Raw genomic sequence first — 17,826 nt, forward strand, 5'->3', positions numbered from 1 at the left:
GATGAGGGGGTGGGAACTTCTTAAACTGACATTGCCAACAAAGAAAACATGTAGGCAGGCCTACAGGCAGAGGTAGGGTTTGAATTTAAATCTCTTTCTACTTCAATATCTAGACCCAAGGATCATTATTTCCTTGAGTATTACATATGTGCTTTAGCCTTTGGTGCAATGGTTTCCCAGTGAATTTTTCGTCCCCATTATTGAGCTCATTTTTCCTTGGTTCTTTGACATCTTTGACCAGATGAAGGAGTTTAAGAATTTGAGTGGTCACAGCAAAGAAAAAGAACTGATTCAAACAGGTGAGAACACCCTCAAATTTGCTCTAAAGCTATAGCAAAGGCAGAGAGGACACATGCTGAGCCTCCAAGAAGCTGCCAGGAAGTCATGCTGCTTCATCAATCCTATAAGCACAGTCTACATCAAAACCAAGTAGCAAGGCAGCAGACATCTGGCATGCTTGTAACAGAAAAGCAAGAGCAGGGCTACTCTACAAGTGAAGGCTAGCCAGAAGCTTAGGTTGACCATAGCTCTGTCAGTAACCTCACAGACTGAGGTATAGTCCCATAGCATCTGAGCAGGGCAAGGATTGCAAAAGGTTCCACTGACAGTCCAGCCACCATCAGTCAAAGGCAATGTAATGAGTCAGGGCTGAAGTCAATCTAGGACCAGACACAGACAGTCCTACAATGTAGTTCAGACAATAACTGGAGTGCCCAGACCTGAGCATAAAGTTCCTGGGCTAATAAGCAGTGAGTGCACAGATGGAAACCCCAGGTCAAGCTAGTCAGGCTACCTATTAGTGCATTCAAGGCCCCAAAAGCAGCTTCCCCTCCCATGATGGTGTGTCCCACACCTTGCAAATGTCTGCTTTTTTTGGACAACCCTCCTCTTGGACACCAGATATGGATGTACACTGGTAGCCATGCATTTGAGTAATTTAACATGCTGATTCAGCAACTAGTTGTCGTGGTTTAGGCCCAGCCGGCAGCAAGGTACCACGCGGCCGCTCGCTCACTCCTCCAGCATGATGGGGAGGAGAAGTATAACAAAAGGCTTGGGTCGAGATAAGGACAGGGAGAGATCACTCACTAATTATCGTCAGGAGCAAAACAGACTGAACTTAGAAAAGAGATTCATCTAATTTATTACTAAACAAAACAGAGTAGAGCAATGAGAAAATAACATCAACTCTTAAAACACCTCCCCCCACCCCACCCATCTTCCCGGGGTCAACTTCACTCCCAGCTTCAACCTCCTCCCCCCTCAGCGGCACCGGGGGGGGGGGGGTGTGAATGGGGGTTGCGGTCAGTTCAGCGCACCTTGTTTCTGCCGCTTCTTTGTCCTCAGGGGGAGGACTCCTCTCAACGTTCCCCTGCTCCAAAATGGAGTCTCTCCCACGGGCTACAGTCCTTCACGAACTGCTCCAGCATGGGTCCCCCACAGGGTCACAAGTCCTGTCAGCAAACCTGCTCTGCTGTGGGCTCCCCTCTCCACGGGTCTACCGGTCCGGCCAGGGACTTGCTCCAGCGTGGGCTTCCCACGAGCCACAGCCTCCTTCAGGTGTCTCCACCTGCTCCGGCGTGGGGTCCTCCACGGGCTGCAGGTGGAATCTCTACACCCCCTCATCCTTCCTCTATGGGCTGCAGGGGAACAGCCTGCTTCACCATGATCTTCACCACGGGCTGCAGGGCGATCTCTGCTCCAGCGCCTGGAGCACCTCCTCCCCCTCCTTCTGCACTGACCTTGGTGTCTGCAGAGTTTCCTACCTCGTCTCACTCCTCTCCGCGGCTGCAAAAGCGCTAATTCCCTTTTTTTCCTTCTTAAATATGTTATCACGGAGGCGCTGATTGGCTTGGCCTTGGCCAGGGGCGGGCCCGTCTTGGAGCCGGCTGGCATTGGCTCTGTCAGACACAGTGGAAGCTTCTAGAAGCTCTTCACAGGAGCCACCCCTATAGCCCCCCCCCCCCCCCCCCCCCCCCCCCCCCCCCCGCTACCAAAACCTTGCCACGCAAACCCAATACACTAGTCAAGACTTCAGATCTGTGATCCATACCGGTTTTGGTGTCTTAAATGAGCCACAAAGTATTAGTTCTTATTCTGAGGAAAAAAAGCAGTGCATCATTAAAGAAAAGCACCCCCCTCACCTCATTCAAATGGGAAACATAGCAATAATGATGGGAAGAACCTGAATATAGCAAACCCAGAGAGTCTAGATGGATGATCTCTTTCTGCCAAAAAGAGAAGCATCAGCAAGGTACTGTGAAGAAAATTAACTCTATCCCAGCTAAAACCAGCACATATGGACCACATCAGAGTGCCCCCGTGTTAGATTTTGTCACATTTGGAAGACAGCTAGTTGAAGCTGAAACAAAAGTCTAATGGGATTACTTTCCTAAGCTTACTAGTATATTGAGAAGAGATCTGCAGCCTAGCGCAGTCTCCTTGGTAGACAGTGCATCTGTATTATCAGCCACGCCAGTCCCCAGTTTCAGAGTGATCCTCAAGTTCTTCCCTAAGTGATCATCAAGTTCGTACAAAGCTCTCATACATTTTCTTATCTTCTTTCCAAGCGTTTTTACCTTCTTTCCAAGGCAGACTCCAAACAATGTCTTGGTTTCATCTGTTCATCTTTTGCTTTGACTTGAACTACAGAAATCCCATATAAAGCTGGGTATAATGCTCCTTATGCTTATGCCAACTGGTAAAGAACACATCATGCTGTCTCTGTTCAAACAACCAACCAATCAACAATAACACCACCACCAAAACTGTCAAACTTGTCCTCATTATCTACTGGCTTCCTGCACTGCTTATCTTTGAGGAAGAGGTTCTTTATCTCCAAAGTTTAAGCCCAAGTTATTTAAAGATTGACAACAATTCTGGAATGAAGATTCTTCTGTCCTCAGGTACACTGGGGGTTACTGCATTAGAGCTACAGCCTCCAGGAGATGGACCTTTTTCTTCACTTGGAACCAAAAAACCAAATGAAATTCTCTCCACAGATCTCTTTATCTCCTGCTGCATTGCAAGACAGATTTCTTTCATTGCCTGCTTTAAGGTAAACACATAGCAACATTTGTGTACTTTTTTACATAAATAAATGAAGAATAGAATGCTGCTGCACACGCTTTTCTTCTGCCGGAGAGAGGAACAAACATGCAGGCAGGTGACAATTGTGTTGTTGGCAGCACTACTGCCAGGATGCTTAGAATCTGTTGAACTGAGCAGTTTATAAAAATCCACACAGGACAGAATGGAAGGCATGAGAGAATATATTTGATGTGAACATGCCCTTGAATTGAGAAGTGTGACAACAGCAAAACCAGAGCAGGAAATGAGAACACACAGGGGACCTAGGAATGTGAAATGGATCTTCCTTCTGCAGAAATATTTACAGAAGAGCCTTGAGTTGCTTTTCAAACACTGTAAAATACAGTTCCCCCCAGCAGGCCCATGTCCCTAACTGCACTAGTCTATTTCTGTGGGTATCTCTGCCCCAAAGCTTGGCCACTTCCTCGTCACACAACACTTTGCTTAGTGATCCGTGCCAGAATCATCCCCAACTGTGTTAAGACTTTTTGTTGCACTTCCACTGATACCCAGGGGAAGGCAGGTGGGAACTTTCTGCAGGATCTCAGAAGATCTCCCTCATGGCCTTCTCTCACATACCATCACAGGTAGTGTGCTGTGCAGACTGCAGTCTCCCGCTGCCAGATCAGAGAGCTCAGGCGAGCAGTCAGACAAGCTTACCCTCTGTGCTATAAGCCACAGCAATATATTGGCAGTTGTGGCCTTGGGATCAACGGGTTTGCCATTTGCAGCAGCAGTCCAGGCGCCAGTGGGTTACATTCATCCCAGCCTGCTGCCCCTGCCTACCTGAACCCAGAGGAGGCGTTCAACCACAGGCCCCTCACGGCAGGGAAGGCACCTGGCGGGGGAGGGAGTTGGAGGTTGGTGCTCCCAGCCTCAATGCAGCCCCCCAGCTCAAGGAGGGTGCAAGCGGGGGATGCCGCTGGCATCCACCTGAGGGGGTTCCAGGGGACTGCCGCAGGATGCGTGGGTGTCACAGGGAGCAGGGCGGGTCACAGGCGAGCAGGCTCCATGCAGAGCTCTCAGAATCATAGAATCATAGAATCATTAAGGTTGGAAAAGACCTCTAAGATCATCAAGTCCAATTATCAACCCAACACCACCATGCCTTCTAAACCATGTCTCAAAGTGCCATGTCTACATGTTTTTTGAACACCGCCAGGGATGGTGACTCCACCACCTCTCTGGGCAGCCTGTTCCAATGCTAGACTACTCTTTCAGTGAAGAAATTTCTCCCAATATCCAATCTAAACCTCCCCTGATGCAACTTGAGGCCATTTCCTCTTGTCCTATCGCTAGTTACCTGGGAGAAGAGACCAACACCCAGCTCACTACAACCTCCTTTCAGGTAGTTGTAGAGAGTGATAAGGTCTCTGCTCAGCCTCTTCTTCTCCAGACTAAATAACCCCAGTTCCCTCAGCCGCTCCTCATAAGACTTGTACTCTAGAACTTTTAGCAGCTTCATTGCCCTTCTCTGGACATGCTCCAGCACCTCAATGCCCTTCTTGTACTGAGGGGCCCAAAACTGAACACAGTATTCGAAGTGTGGCCTCACCAGAGCCAAGTACAGGGGCAGAATCACTTCCGTATTGCTGCTGGCCAGACTATTTCTGATACAAGGCAGGATGCTGTTGGCCTTCTTGGCCACCTGGGCACACTGCTGGCTCATGTTCAGCCGGCCTTTGACCAACACCCCCAGGTCCTTTTCCGCCAGGCAGCTTTCCAGCCACTCTTCCCCAAGCTTGTAGCGTTGCCTGGGGTTGTGACCGAAGTGCAGGACCCGGCACTTGGCCTTGTTAAACTTCATACAGTTGGCCTTGGCCCATCGACCCGGCCTGTCCAGATCCCTCTGTAGAGCCTTCTTACCCTCAAGCAGATCGACACTCCCTCCCAATTTGGCGTCATCTGCAAACTTACTGGAGGTGCACTCAATCACCTCATCCAGACCATTGATGAAGATATTAAACAAGACTGGCCCCAAAACTGAGCCCTGGGGAACACCACTTGTGACCAGCTGCCAACTGGATTTAACTCCATTCACCACAACTCTCTGGGCTCGGCCTTCCAGCCAGTTTTTTACCCAGCAAAGAGTGCACCTGTCTAAGCCATGAGCCGCCAGCTTCTCTAGGAGAATGCTGTGGGAGACAGTGTCAAAGAGATCTGGCGGCGGTCTCTTGCTCCGGACTCAGCCAGGCCGGCTCCGAGCGGCGTGCGGCGAGCTGGAGGACCGGGCCGGCGGCGCTCCCTCCTCTTCTCCGCGGGGCTGGAGCCTCCCCTGGGCAGCGCCCCCAGCTCCTCCCCGCTCGGTAGCGCCGGTCCGAGCCCCTCCTCCCGTTTCCGCTGGCAGGAGCTGGAGCCGTGTCCTGCCGTACCTCCGCAGTTTCCCCACCACTCGGCCCCATCCGGCCCGGCCCGGCCCGGCCCAGGGACGCGCGGGTGAGACTCGGCGCCGCGGGGAGCGGTGGAAAGTTGCGGGCGCTGCCCGGCCGTGGGAGACGGCAGGAGCGCGGCGGCGGGGGGCGGGAGCTGGCGGTGTTGCCGGTCGCAGGGGCCGGGGGCCGCCGGCCTGGCGGTTGGAGGCGCTGGGGAGCGGCGGGGTCCCGGCGGGCGGGGACGGATTGGGGAGCGGGAGGCTCGTAAGGGTAAGGAGTGTGTGGTGAAAACAGTAACCCCTACTGTCTGTATAATTTTTGCGGAAACAGGAAAGTTAGTTCAGAGGGGCGAGACGAGCCCAGCGGCGTCTGCGTACGCAGTCCTGCTCTCCGCTGGGAGAGCCCGCGTTGCCCATCCCTTACGGGAGCAGATGGCTTCGGCTGGGGATTTCTCCCCGCCACCGGGGAAAATACCCCTGCAACAGCGCTGCTTGCAGGCGGGGGGGCTTCCTTTCTTCTGCACGTCCCCCGATGCTGCAGCAGGCTGTGAGGGCGCCGAGCCGAGCCTTGAATGGGTGAGAGCGCGGAGAAGCCCCCGCGGGGGGCAGAGCACGCGTGAGACTGCGGGAGGGAAGCCCGGGGGGCAGGAGGGAGGCTGCGCTTCGGGGGTGATGGGGGAGCAAGCTCACGGCTGGCGGGTGGGCTGACAGCCGTCCTTGGCAGCCGCCGGCGGAGGTGGTGCCTTCCCCCTTCTTATGTAAAACTTGACTCCAGCTTTGCCTTTTCCTGTTCAAGCTTTTGGAAACTTTTCTTGCTGAATCTTGGATATCCGCCTGTCACCGTGCTCCTGATGGGAGGTGGGAGCTCCGTGAGCTCAGCCTCTCTCAAAAGGGCCTTCAGCTCCAGAGATTTCAGATGGACAGAGAGGAGGACCTGTGGTATAGGGATACTGTGTTGGGGGGGGGGGGGGGGAATATTTTACAAGGGTGAATAAAGCTGCATTTCTTTACTTAGTCCTTTTATCAGCTCTTTTTTTCTATGCTTTTACTCTGCATGATTTTGTGGTTTGAAGCACGGGGCTAGGAGTAGGGGGACTTAATTTTCCTACCTGATTGCACTGAACTTATTTTAAGACTTTGGGGTAAGCCATCTGGGATTTGGGAAAGAATTGGATGTTCTCCAGAACAGCCATGAGAGTAAAATCACGCAGCTTGTTTGTGCTGTTACTCCTTGATGGGTCTAAACTTTACCTGTGAATGCCAAAACTTAACATATTGCTGTAGCAGAGTTCTTAGTAACAGATGCTATCGGTAGTTTTAATAGTTGGTTTGTTAAATTGATATATTAAGTTCTTTATAACCAGAGCGTATAATGGCAAAGGATAATAGCCACTGAAGAAATGCGTTCATATTGGTTATATCAGCATAGAATATGGGGCCATAGTAGCACTCAATAATTTAAAAAAATATTGAAAGATAAATTATCAATGTGTGCATGTGGTAGATAACACCAGTCCTCATAGTTCTATGCCTCTGACTTCCATTTTGCATTTTGCTGAGCTCCAAGAATGAAAACTGATGGAGCTAATGTCACTTCTGCCTCCAGATCTTTCTCTATCGTATTTTTAGACCTGTGCTGTTCAAATTGCAAATGCTACAGAGAAGGCCTTTTCTATAGTGGGCTTGTAGAACTTATGGCAAATTTGATTTGGGGCATCTACAATTTCTTTTCTAATTATGAATAAATCTGCATGAGAAGACTTTGGGATTGGAATATCACTTGCATTATTCAGACAAAGCTTTGAGATTAGAAATACTGTTCATCTCGAGGAGAGTAGAGGGTTAACTGGGAGTGTCAGTGTTATCTTGGTTATTGTGGTTATTTTAACAGAAAATAGCCATCAGAGATGCGTATCCCACAGTCTTTGCTTTCCTTGCTATTTTAAGTTATTTTTTTCCAAAGCATGCCAAACCTCAGCCTGTCCGTGAGGGTATTTCCAACAAAACTGTGTATTTTTAGTGTTTAAACCCTCCCTCCCCAAATTAAAACATTGCAATAAAAAAGCAAAACATGGGAACAGCACAAAATGATATAGCAAAACAACACTGCAGCACTGGTTGGAGGAGTTACTTTCACATTTGTGGCACATGTGAAACTACCAAGTTTACACTAAAGAATCGAAGACTTTGTCTCAATATTACTCTGCAAGAGCTGATGTGAAGTTGGTTGGGCCTTGATCAGAAGAGACTGTTTGTTTTAGAAGCCGTACATTAACATTCCTGTTGCACTTGGTTTTGACAATTGAAAACCCATCTCGGTTTTTCACTTTTGTCATGATTCAGTATTATGCTATTTGCAAGTGACTGATGCCCCGTTAGTTTTCTACACTGCAAGAATGTCACTACGTTTATTGATGCTTAAAAAGAGATGCGAATGCTTTAAAGAAGCTGGGCATGAGCCAGCAGTGTGCCCTGGAAGCAAAAGTGGACGACAATATGCAGGACTATATTAGTAAGACTGCAGCCAATATACTGAGGACAGTGATTATCTTCCTATACTTGGCATTTGTTAGAGTCTAGAATAGTGTATCCAATTTTCTACCCTCAGGGACAGGAAAGGTATGGATAAACTAGAGCTAGTCCAGTGGAGGATCACCTCTGGGGGCCGGAGCACGTGGTGGAACAGCTGGCCCTCAGTAGGGGATGGGGAGCTGGGAGCTGAGGGTGGTAACCTGGCTGGCCAGGCAGGTGCCCAACCAGCCAGGGCCCCATCCCATGGTACCAACTGAGGCAGCCAGTGCCAAGCAAGGGTCTTGATTGCCAGACAGGTTTGTGGTGGTAAGGCAGGTCCAAGATCAAGTCAAGACATGAATCAGCAGGTCAGGATCAGGCCCAGCGATGGTAGTTAGGGTCAGACACAGTTCAGTTATCACTGATCAGGTCCATAGTCATGTGGCAGGTCTGAGGTCAAGTGAGGAAGTCACACCATGGGTTGGGGTCTGGATCAACAGGGTCTGTGACCATACACAGGCATGACTGGAGACAGGCAGGGTGTGACGGCCAAAGACAGAGCATAAATGGAGCCCCTGGGGCCACGGGCAGACAGTGGCTGTGGAGGCACCAGGTGAGGCTGACCAGGGCCTTGAAAGGCCTTTCAGTGCATGCAGGACCCTGATACAATATGAGAGGATCATATGCTGAGAGAACTGGGCTTGTTCAGCCTGGAGAAGAGAAGGCTTGGGTGGGACCTATAGTAACCTTCCAGTACTTAAGAGGAGGTTATCAAGAAGACAGAGCTAGGCTTTTCATATTTGTGTGTGGTGGTTTGATGAGGAACAACAAATATAAGTTGAAACAAGAGGTTCAAGCCAGATATAATGAAAACCTTTTCTGCTATGAGGACAGTCAAGTGTTGGAATAGGTTGCCCAGGGGGATTGTGCAATGTCTGTCCTCACAGGTTTTCAAGACACTGCTGGTTTTGGCTGGAATAGAGTTCTTTTTCTTCATAGTAGCTATGTTTTGGATTTGTTCTGAAAACAGTGTTGATATCACAGGGATGTTTTCGTTATCCCTGAGCAGTCCTTACACAGAGCCAAGGCCTTTTCTGCTTCTCACACCACCCCACCAGCGAGTAGGCTGGAGGTGCACAAGGCATTGGGAGGAGCGACAGCCGGGAAGGCTGACCCCAGCTGACCAAAGGGATATTCCATACCGTATGATGTCATGCTCAGCATATAAAGCAGGGGGAAGAAGAAGGAAGGGGGGGATGTTCAGAGTGATGATGTTTGTCTTCCCAAGTAACCGTTACGTATGATGGAGCCCTGCTGTCCTGGAGACAGCTGAACACCTGCCTGCTGATGGGAAGTGGGGAATGAATTCCTTCTTTTGCTTTGTTTGCATGCACGGCTTTTGCTTTACCTATTAAACTGTCTTTATCTCAACCCATGAGTTTTCTCACTTTTACTCTTCCAATTCTCTCCACCATTGCTGTGTGGTGCTTAGTTGTGGGCAGGGGTTAAACCACGGCAAAGACCAAAAGTGGATAAAGTCCCGTTGTGACCTCATAGCTGACCCTGTGTAGAGTAGAGCAGGAGTGGAACTAGATCACCTCCTCAGGCCTGCTCCAACACGAATTCTCTGGTCCCAAGATCAAGCAGCCATTTGGTCTGAGAAGGAAGGAGGTGTGTAAAACTATGGCAATACTTGTGAGCACCACAGATGAAGAGATGGAGAAAGGTTTTAGGATGCTAATGTGATGCTAAGATACTTCATAGAGGAATTTAAAAAAATTAAAGATTTTCCTCACTATACTAAGGGCTTATCCTGGAAAGGTTGGGGTAAGGGGGGTGGCAGAGAGGCTGAAAATACTTTCTTCTTGCTGTCCTTTAGTGATTCTCAATGTACAAAGTGCCTTTTTAGCGTAACGTCACTTAAAAGATGCTTTCTGGAATAGGTCAAGCTGTGTTCTTTCAAAATTCATGTTGGAGATGTGATGACAATACAACATGGTGCTCAGCTTGGGAAAAGACAGTGTATGATCAGGGAAGAGTTCTTACCTGAGGGTTACCACCTTTGACTCCATAGAAAACTGAATAAACATGTCAGGATCAGCAGAGCACTTCCCATTTGTGGCATAGTTGTTAACAGATCTTAGGTTTGAGTCAATCCTGGTAGGGCCAGCTTAGCAATACCCAGAGAATGTGAGTGGATCAGAAATAGGTCTTTGTCTTTTCCTCTACATGTGGAGAGGAACATGTGAAATTGTGGTAAAGTAGGGATGTGCTGAGGAACTGCCTTCTCTTCACTCAGTACAATGCATGCTAGAATTTGATTTTGAGAAGTGCTCACTGGGAAGATAGAAACTTTTGTGTATTTTGCTCATGTGTAACAAGATGCTCTGTTGGAGACAAAAGAGCTATCACTAGTGCACTCTGTCCTTCATCTCCTCCTCTGCTGGTCTCCTAAAGCTGACTTCCAGAAACTCTTTCTGCTGCTCCTTGTAGCCTCTCTCAGATGAAACTTGCATTGCTGAATGTCAGTGCTGTATTTCCTGGGAAAAAACATCAAATTGGTCTCGTGGGTCACTTCCTCTGGTTCAGTGGCATACTTTCTGTGGTGTGTTTGTAATGAGGCACGACGTTGTTCTCCAGTGAAAGATGTTGGATGCTTCCCTCTTTGCACAAGTGTTTCTGGGAAAGTCACGTGTCTGTGAGTTGTCTATTGCCACTGTTGGACAGCATTGTGCTTCAGCTATCTTTCAACCCCTACCACACCATTCCTTCCCAGCCTGCTTTTGACAGCACTTCCTCTTCAGGCTCTATTAAACTGTTTCTTCTGATGTTCCAAGCACTTGCATTCATTGCTGTCAAAAGTAAACCTTGAGGGCTAGAATTTGTAGATTAAGGTATGATCCTTGGGTAGAGCCCTGCTGCTTTTCCTTTGACTGTAAGCGCAGTAAAACAGGAGGCATCTGACTTCCTTGCTTCACACAGAAGAAAGAACAGATAGGAAACATGGGATCCCCAGTAGGTAATGAACTGTATTTTGATGTCAGTGAGATGTATTAGGCTGTTAAACTGCCTCTTGAGGAGGGGTGAGAAAAACCTATTGTTGAAAAGCTTTTAAAATCAAGAGTATAAAACAGATAGGTATGTCCTGGGGATAGCTCCAGGGAGATGAGGCAAACTAAATCATAAACATATGCTCCAATGAGCCTTTAAATGGACAAAGGTATTAATCAAGCTTAGCATTTCTTTGCAGGGATGCGAATATGATGTTGTGATATTATGATAACCCTGACGTAACAACATCAGTGTAAAAGATTTGAAGTTTGCATTAATCTTTGTTTCAAAAGGCATAACAGGATTTTTTTCTTATTTAAATTCTTTTGAAAGCACTTTTTCCTTTTGCTGTCAGAGTTCTTCCTAATGCAAACTTTGTCATGCTGTTCTAAGGCCTGATATTTCTGAAGGTGGAAGTGACTAATAGCTAGGGTGTTTATTTCCATGATCCCTGTTACAAATGCAAAAAAGGAAACGAACTGCATTAACTAATAAAAAGCAGATTATATTTCTGAGGCCAAATCACTGCATGTCTCTAGAATCAGCTGAACTGTGTGAACTGAGCTTTAGCTTCTACACTGATATTGTTAAAGTAGAGCTGCCTTTGCTGTGGACAGTCTTCACTGATTTACAATTGCTTGGTCTCATCTGTGTATACTCATAATAAGGATATGATGGAGTATATCAACCTCATGCAAGCATAGGACCACAAGAGCTATATTACCCTTATGTGGCATGTCTGGGGAGGAGACAGGATTAGATTGGATAAGGAGCTTGGGGCAAGTGAGTGAAAATGCAGGAATCTTGAGAAGGCGGTAGGCTAAGGGAGAGGAAGTCTGTGGCCCTCCCCTGAGAGGAAGGTCTGAAAAGGAAGGATGAGGTGGTACACTGAACAGAGAGCTGAAATGTCACACCCAGCAGGTTTGAAGGATACTTAGCTCAAAATCTTGTGACTCTGTCCTAGGGAACAGAGATCAACTCAAATCCTAGAGAGCAGAGCGCTCTGTGAGCTCTCCTGTATTTGGTGTCCTTCAGGTTCACTCCTACCTAAAATCATTCTGCCTGAAGGATTGAGGGAGGCAGGGCTTGAAGTTGAAGGAATCCTGGGTTTAGGACACTGGTGGGAAGGACTTGTAGGAAAGAAAATATTGTGACAACGCTAGACGAGTAGTGCTTTCTGATGGGTAATTTCGTCTGGATTCAGGGATTGCACTGTTCTCTATAACATCTAGGTAATCAATACTAGTTTCCAAATGTATATGGCTATAGAGAGGCAAAGCCTGAGACACAGCATTGCATACCGTAGTGTTATTAACCCAAGTTCCTAGTCCTTTGCAATTTGGTAGTGAATGCTGTCTCAAGTGCCTTATGGCAGTATGTTGACAAACACTTCTTACGGTGATTGCAGCCATACTCTAAACTCAGGTTGAGCACAGGCAAAGGAGACTTTGTATTGGGATTTGCTAATTTCTAAAGGTTGAGTAATTCAAGAATGCTTTTGAAAGCATATTTTCCTTTCTCTCTGTCTGTCGCAGTTTTTTACCCATAACTCTGCATACAGTTCAGTGTAAGGTGGTTCTGCCCAGGATGATCAAATAGCTTTTTTTTGAACAGTTCTTTGATTTCTCAAATATGTGCTTATCCCCAAATCAACTTTGCATTGCATTTTATGTTAAGACTGCACCTTATGCGAATGAAGGTTGTTGCTTTGCTTCATTTAAAGAAAACGCAGCTGAAGTTACGAAGGATTGAAAGCTAAGAATGTCTAGCATGTTGTTTCTACCTGAGGACAGTGTGCAAACTATTGTTTATATGTATTTTTATACACGTGGACAAAATACCATCAGGGGAATGGGATAACAGCTCTGGCAATAGAAGAGACGTACTAACAAGCAGACAGGAGCATGTCTCCTTGTAAAATAAAAAGCCTAAACGTCTGGCTTAAAAGCCTGTAAAGGAAGCCTTCCAAATATAAATACTTCAAAGTGATTCTCTTTCATACAGCAGAGCATTTGGATCTCTCCATTGCTGCTGCACTGTCTCACAAAGTTTTGCAAAGGAACAGTGGCTTGGAGTGTTAAAAAGGCTCTTGCTGATCTGTTTCCCAGCAATGGAGAAAGTGGCAGGACAGGCGAGACTTTTGGATTTTGTAGCACCTGGGATGCTATTGATAGCAGCAGAGGCAGCTATGAGGAACTTATAAATTGTGTCGACACCTATTGGTCAGCAATTTGGTGCCATAAAAGATGAAGAGCAAGGGGGAAGAACTGCAACTCTAGAAAAATTTCCTACTTATTCCCCTCACAACCACTTGGGGTGGAAGAGGGGCTGGATCCTCTTTCAGGTGGGTAACAGGGAAGAACCAGGACAGTACTTCAGGTGAATGTGATTATAGATTAGGATAAGAAAGCCATGGTAAAAATAATTGCTGGAACCAGTAATCTGTAGAGGGATATCGAAGAGAGGAAGAGACTTCATTGTGAACAGGAGCTTTTTGGAAGTGTTCTCTATTCCAAATATAGAAGGCAAAGTGAAAAGGATTGTGAAGCAGAGAAGAGGTCTTTCAGGGAGAACCAGGAGGAGGAAATGAGAACAGACAGAGAGTCTTAAGTTCCCTCACCAATATAAATTCATCTGCGAGGCTTTCAATTTTCCAAGTTCCATGTTGTCCCACCCTTTCCTAGTGGGGTGGTCACCACAAAATATCTCCCAAGAGTTATACAAGAAACTCTCTCCTTTTCATTCTATTTTTCTTTAAATAATTTCTCAAGACATCTTTTTAAAAGCAGTCGTTTTTCCCTGAAAAATTCACCTTCATTAGGTTTTTTCTCTTTTTTGTTCTCAGGCTTTCCTTTTCTTACTACACCATTTGAAGTTTCCTGCTCTCCAGGGACCCCCAAGCAATCTATTACATCTTGCTTTCTTTTATGAAAGCAAAAAGTTCTGCTTGTGTCTCATCATAGCTTGTTTTTTCCAGTTATGTACTGTCCAACTCTTCCTTCTCATTCTCTTCTACATCAATTCCTCTTTTGAAGAGCTGAGGAAGTTCGTGCTATGGTAAGAGAACCATGCATTCTGTTTTACTGTCTGTAGTCCATTTCTTCCTCGTTTTTATATTAAACCACAACAGGGGAAACAGAACTAGTTCAAGTCATTTAGATATGCAGCTGTTTTTTCTGAACTGCTTTTTAAAGAGCTTTAAAGAGAAATACTGCTTCATGCAGGAATCTCCACCTTTCTTCCTGCTTTAGCAAATAGCATTTAATTCCTCTGTTTTTTAAGTCACTTCTCAAAATGTTCTTAAGGCACTTGTCTTTTTTGGAGCTGCTAAGGCATCTCTCACCCTTACTCTTAAGAGGCACTGAGAGGTTATGTTCTTTGCTGCAAGTTCCTCTGAAGTCAGTAGAAGAAGATTGCTATCAGGCTGTTTCTGCTTGGATTGCTAGACAGCCCTGTTACTGTTTGAAAGATCTGAAAGTGGCTAGAGAGATGTAGGTTTTTATTTTATTAATAAAATACACTAATGCCATGCTTCAGGTACAAAATAGCCCACATCAAACTCAAAATTGTCAGTGACAGCCAAAGTAGTTATTTACTTGGTGCTGATGGCATTAGTCCAAGGCATCCATTTACAAAAGCAAAGAGACTTTGCTTGCCCTTGGGACATGATTTGAGGAACTGAAAGACAAGTATGCTTTATTTTAGAGGACCAAGTGTGGTGATGTACCTAACAGTTATAAGATAAGTGCCTACCCAATCACTGAGCTTTCTAGAAGAGAAAAGAGCTACATTTTTTTTCTAGATTTTGCTAGCCCTCATGTTATACGACTTCTGTTTTGGAAGGCAGCCCTGTCTCCTAACCTCCTTCTGTTGTGAACAGTGGATTGGACAGGTTGCCTGACTGTTGAGTACAGCTCCCCACTCATGTAGACAACACTGTGAAAGACGCAAGAAGGATTCACAGGATGTCTGTTCCTTGCGTCATCATTTGTTGCAACAACCTTGTACCTACACGAGCCCTTTGGTGAATATTGGAGGGCATGAACTGAGCTCTTCAGTTGCCTCTGCCTGTGAGTTTTCATCTCACCAGTTCTGGTCTGCTTCTTGTTTCTTTGAGTTTGTTATCAACATTTGCCTTAGTCGACAGCAAGACCTCTTCCCTTTAACAGTTTTTTTGCAAGCGTTTGATTTTTCTTCCGTAATTTTACTGTATAGACCTGGCTTATGTCAAAGACAAGCAGCGTACCTGTGATGTGGCGCGGGCCACTATCTGGCACTGGATTACATGACTTGGAGGACTCCTCTCAGACCATTTCTGCCTTTGATACAGATCATGCTGTATTCGTAACAGGCTTACATCAGTGGTGAATGAAATTAATCTTTAAATGTAGTTGACAGCATACCGTGTGTGGCATCAGTTTGACTAACTAGCCAACATCTATGCAGTGGAACTGTAGAAAACTTGGATTATTTAATTATTGAAATTTTTTTTTAATTTTAATTTTTATTTTTTGCTAAGCCACATTTGACTTCAGTATGATTAATTATGTTGCTGAAATAAAGTTGTCTCTTGTGTCTCTAGGGAGCTGATTTGGTTGGTTGGTTTCCTGCATGTGCTTGACACAGAGCCTGACATCAGTGATGAGCCTAATGTTCATATAGTATTAGTTCACTGTATGGAAGATGTATAGAGCTGATGTGTATAATATGTTGAGGTGTCCATGTGCTCCAGCAGGTATAGTAAATAGACTGAGTGGACTGTGAAATCAACAAGACCTTCTCTTGGCAACAAGGGCAATGGTTAATTTGAGGTAAATGAATTCTTAAAACTGAATTTGAAAAGACTGAAGGTGAAGGCAACTAATTAGCTCCATGTTTATTGTTCTGAAAGGGGCAGCAGTTAGTTTTGAAAACATTATTGAAATCAGGTTTTCTTATCCACCTTTAAAAAATGCCCTCTATTGGAAATCTGAAAACATTTAGAAATTAATTATTTTCTCATAGATATGCTTGAGTACTTTTTGTGACTTCTAGACTCTGGAACAGTGTTTCAGAATCTTGCGTGATACAGTGAGGCAGACTGAGGGAAAGCATTCATTTAAAAACGAACAACAACAGTGGAATAATGGAAACATTTCTGTTCAAGTTTGGTGAATAATCACATTTTTTTAAAATAATCAGCCTGTACTTTTTGTATGCAGCTATAATAATTTTATGGGGTTTTAAAAATTGGAGATGGAACTGTTTTGTGTCTCTCCTCCACATGGTTGGAGGAAGCCCTGGTCTTACTCTTGTCAGTTTGCTATTCTTGCAGCACCCTTCTAACATGGGGGTGGTGCTGTTACAGCCCTGAAAATACTATTACAAATTGGAGAAAAGGAGTGCTTTATGTTGTTTGGATTTGTGTGATTTTTCACTCCAGCAGTGGTTTGTTGTACTAGAAGCAAAGATGAGACCAGTCAGAAAGTGGGACTAGTGCAGGAGAGTTCAACAGGAAAGGTGTTGCTTTATTTCTGTTCTTGCTGCTGTAAACAGGTCATTAAGTGTCTTGGTGATGATAGGGGACCTAAATGCAAAGGAGAAGAAGCATTGGATTTTTCTGACTGGTATTTCTGATTTAATTGACACACAAGTTTTGCTTTTCCCCATAATCTCTGTTTTCCCTTTAGTTTCTGTGAGTCCGTTTTAATATTTTGCCTATTGTCATTATTTAAATTTGAGTCCAGGTGAAATCAGTATATTATGTCCCAGAGACCAGTGTTGAGACTTACTCAACAAAATGTTCAGAAGCAGGTGGGATTTGACAAAACTTTTGCTGTTTGTTGTTTTTTTTCCCCTCAATCCTTCCTTTTTGTCCTCTTGAGGTAATAATGTTAGTGATGGGCGGTGGGTCTAAAAGGCAACAAAGATTCACTTTAGTCGTCTTCATCTCTCTAGGTTTGGTCTGCGATTTTTCCATCGGTGTACATCCAGTTACCTCAAGTAAGTAAGATCTCTGTGAAAGATACTCTGTGTCAGTCAATCTGATCCTTAATGCTGCTCGCATTGATGTTACGGGGAGAAGAATTGGGCCAACACTGAGCCCTTATGAAGCCTTCTTGTGATCTGTTATTTTATTGCCACAAATGCTGAGAGAGTCCAGGGTAACGTGGTTGTTGGGATCGTCTCCAAGTGCTGCTGTAGGTACCCAAGGAAATGTAACAGAGGAGGACAGTAATTCTCTTCATTACATGCAAATATTCTTCTTCCTCTGTGTTCTTACCTGTGTCTCTGACATTCGAAAGGAAAGGACGCAGGGAAGAACCAAACAGGGCTCCTACTGATAGCACTTTCATTAGTACATACAATTTTTTTCCTTTTTTTGCGCAAGCATAAGAAAAGGCTTGGAAGAATAGACTCATCTTGGAGGGACCCACTGTTACCCCTGCGTTTGGTGTCCTAGTGCAGCTGCAGGCCTATTGCTTTGTGTTTTTACACTCCCTATATTCTTCAGGGATATAGCCTTGGCTAAGAAGTGAGTGGAAAATATGGCACTGCCTACCTTTCATTGTGTTTCTGACACAGTAGAGGGAGCAACTTCTGGCCCTTTAGGGAAAGGAAAGGTGAGAGCCATCTTTCTGCTGAATGCCTGTGTTCTGCCAAAGGAGTGGGAGCAGCAGAGAGATAATAGTCCACTCATGCACCTGGCTTGCCAAGGACTGTTGCATACTTCTGTGCTGCTTGTGTAAAACTTGTAAAGACAACTGCAGGCACAGAACATCTATTGTTGTACATTTTGGGATGAGTGATAAGAAATTATGGTC

At 45.6% G+C, this 17,826-nt stretch overlaps 1 protein-coding gene across 5 annotated transcripts in view; it reads left to right on the top strand.

Moving 5' to 3' along the window:
- Positions 1-5,395: 5,395 nt before the first annotated feature.
- The window catches only part of TSPAN9 (tetraspanin 9), a 177,152-nt gene continuing 164,721 nt past the window's right edge, over positions 5,396-17,826 (top strand). Inside the window, exons 1-3 of one of the 5 annotated variants that reach the window (XM_075762518.1) lie at positions 5,478-5,526; positions 14,001-14,080; positions 16,961-17,005. Coding sequence is in view for 1 of the 5 variants with exons in the window: in XM_075762534.1 (XP_075618649.1) it covers positions 14,078-14,080; positions 16,961-17,005 (48 nt within the window). In the remaining 4 variants the exon portion in view is untranslated. Of the gene's footprint in view, positions 5,527-14,000; positions 14,081-16,960; positions 17,006-17,826 lie in introns of those variants that run through there. The other 4 variants (XM_075762543.1, XM_075762534.1, XM_075762508.1 and 1 more) reach the window with 4 other exon arrangements.

The sequence above is a fragment of the Balearica regulorum genome, chromosome 1 (assembly GCF_011004875.1).
Source record: "Balearica regulorum gibbericeps isolate bBalReg1 chromosome 1, bBalReg1.pri, whole genome shotgun sequence".
NCBI classification, from domain to species: domain Eukaryota; kingdom Metazoa; phylum Chordata; class Aves; order Gruiformes; family Gruidae; genus Balearica; species Balearica regulorum.